At 37.4% G+C, this 2,799-nt stretch overlaps 1 protein-coding gene across 1 annotated transcript; it reads left to right on the top strand.

Annotated features, from left to right (window-relative positions):
* Positions 1-498: 498 nt before the first annotated feature.
* Positions 499-2,799, top strand: LOC146896996 (uncharacterized). The gene has a single exon (XM_085736371.1). The coding sequence runs from the start codon at positions 499-501 to the stop codon at positions 2,797-2,799; it is 2,301 nt and encodes a 766-aa protein (XP_085592497.1).

The following is a 2,799-nucleotide window of genomic DNA, read 5'->3' as shown; positions in this document are numbered from 1 at the left end:
TGGCTTGGTAGCCCCCAGATGTAAGTGTGTTGTGCTGAACTGGGTCAACAAACTTCATGTGTTCTTTATTTTCTGTACTTGTTGAAACATTGATCGGAACATTGCAAACGTTTAAAACATCTGACAGAACTTTTAAAACAAGTGCGCTAGAATTTCAATTGGTATCAGAGCAGGCACCCTGCCTGTTTTAGGGTGAGCTCCAGGGAGTTTTATTCTAGCACTATGGACAAGGAAGGTGGATTTGTGAACAGACCTCCTCTGTTGGATGGCTCCAAGTATGACTATTGGAAATCATGCATGAGTGCCTTTCTTAAATCTATTGACAACAAAACATGGAAAGCAGTTCTGAGAGGTTGGGAACATCCTGTACAACTTGATGCTGATGGCAACAGGGCTGATGTGTTGAAACCTGAAGAAGAATGAAGTGCTGATGACGATGAATTGGCTCTTGGAAACTCAAAAGCTTTGAATGCTCTGTTCAATGGTGTGGACAAAAATATGTTTAGACTGATCAAGCAATGCACTGTGGCTAAGGATGCTTGGGAAATTCTCAAAACTGCTCATGAAGGCACAACTAAGGTAAAAAGTGCTAAACTTCAACTCCTTGCCACTAAATTTGAGAATCTAAAAATGCTAGAAGATGAGAGCATTCAGGATTATCACTTAAATATTCTAGACATTGCAAATTCTTTTGAGTCCCTTGGGGAGAAAATCTCTGATGAAAAACTTGTAAGGAAGATCCTTAGATCTCTACCTGAGAGATTTGACATGAAAGTAATTGCTATAGAAGAGGCCCAGGATGTCTCCATTATGAAGGTTGACGAACTAATTGGATCCCTTCAGAACTTTGAAATTATGATTAATCACAGAAAAGTGAAGAAAGAGAGAAGCATGGTCTTTTCTTCGAACTGTGACTCAAATGATTCTCAGAAAGAATACGATTCGAATGAAGGATTCATTGAAGCAATTGCACTTTTTGGAAAACAATTCAACGAGGTTCTGGAACAAGCGGGTTGGAGATCCATATCAGATGATCAGAACATCATGTACAACATCAGAAAACAACAAGATCATATGAACAAAACAGGTTTGACGGACATGATTAAACATTCCAGAGGAGATCAGTGTCATGAATGTGAAGGATATGGTCACATCATAACAGAATGTGCCACGTTTCTCAAGAATCAAGATAAAAGTCTAAATGGCACCTTGTTGAATGAAAGTGCATCTGAAAGAAATATTGAAAACAATGTTGCTAAGCAGGTAACTGCCTTTACTGGCAGAATCTCTTCAGATACTGAAACACGTAAAGAAAAGTCAGCTTATGATGAGCTTATTATCTCCTACAATGGATTGAATGTCAAAACTGCAGAAATGTGTCAGATGCTAGAAGAACAAAAAAGGGTGAATAGTCAATTGTTGGCTGAAAGAGGTAATCATCTGGCAAATATTTCTGAACTTAGTGATAAGGTAAGGCTCTTAACCTCTCAACTTGAAAATGTAAAGAAGCAGGTGAAAATGATGACTACTGGTACTAATATCCTGAATGATATTTTAGAAGGGCAAGTCAAAGAGAATTCAAAATCTATAGGGTTCAATTACAGCTCTTTGAATCAAAGACAACAGAAACGTAATGTTGCTTATGCACCAGAAGATTATGGGATATTAAGAAAGGAAAAGCAGGATATCAGTACTAATGGACTACATACTCCATCTGATAGAAATAAAATGTTGAAGCATTCAGGAAAACATCTCAATACAAAGAACAAAAAAGTAAGGCATACTTGGATTTGTCATCACTGTAAAGAAAAAGGACATATAAGACCATTTTGTTTCAAATTGTATGGTTACCCTGACACTTCAAGTTACAAATGGATACGAAAATACAACAATGTTGGTCTAATGGTTCTCACATCTCTAGAAACATCTTCTAGTGACACTTGGTACTTTGACAGTGGATGTTCTCAACATATGACTGGGAAAAAGCAGTTGGTTAAGGACATAAAATCCTGTAAAGAGGGAAATGTCATGTTTGGTGATGGAAGCATTGGAAGAGTACAGGGTGTTGGAGACATGTGCAACAAGAAATCACCCAAACTTGAAAATGTTCTTTTAGTCAAAGGACTTGTTTCCAACTTAATTAGTATCAGTCAACTTTGTGATCTAGGATTGAAGGTAACCTTCACCAAAGCAGAATGTCAAGTTACTAATCATGAAGGGAAGCTGATGATGAGAGGAACAAGATCTGAGAATGATTGCTATATATGGGAGGCTTATAAAGAGCATCATATTTCGAAGCCAGAGACAATGTCGAGTAGAATGTTAAAACATCATATGAGTCGTAAAATTTATGACCTCTCATATCTAGAAAAATTGAACAGCTTAACAAGGATCTCTTTGAAGGGTAATCTTGTCTATAAAAGGAACCGTCTCATTAGAAATCCCATTATGCAGATACTTACCTTAACTAGAGAACTGGTGTTTCTCTTTGGATTTACAAAAATATTAAACTTAAAGGACAAGATTGACTTTTTGTTGGAAGAGAAGTTATGGAAGTTGATTCGTGAAGAGCGTGCAAAACTCTTTTTAGTCTCTCTCTATTTAGTGGTGCACGACATTTCAGGCGGTTTCCTTTTACAACTCCCAACTAAGCGCAATCATCTCACCTACAACCCTAGCCATCTCACTTCTCCATCGAAATCCCACAAAACCGTCTACCATCTTGTACTTGCAAAAAGTACGGTAAGGAATACTAGGATTCCAGGGTTTTCACTGATTATTCGATGCCTTTTTCACTGA

This window comes from Medicago sativa, chromosome 8 (genome assembly GCF_051527215.1).
Source record: "Medicago sativa cultivar Bolivia chromosome 8, Bolivia_mono, whole genome shotgun sequence".
Lineage (NCBI taxonomy): Eukaryota > Viridiplantae > Streptophyta > Magnoliopsida > Fabales > Fabaceae > Medicago > Medicago sativa.
Note: the sequence above shows the minus strand (reverse complement) of the source record. Positions and strands in the feature narration are given on the sequence as shown.

Coding starts and splice junctions, on each gene's coding strand:
- LOC146896996 (XM_085736371.1), top strand. CDS start 499: ATGTTTAGACTGATCAAGCAATGCACTGTGGCTAAGGATGCTTGGGAA.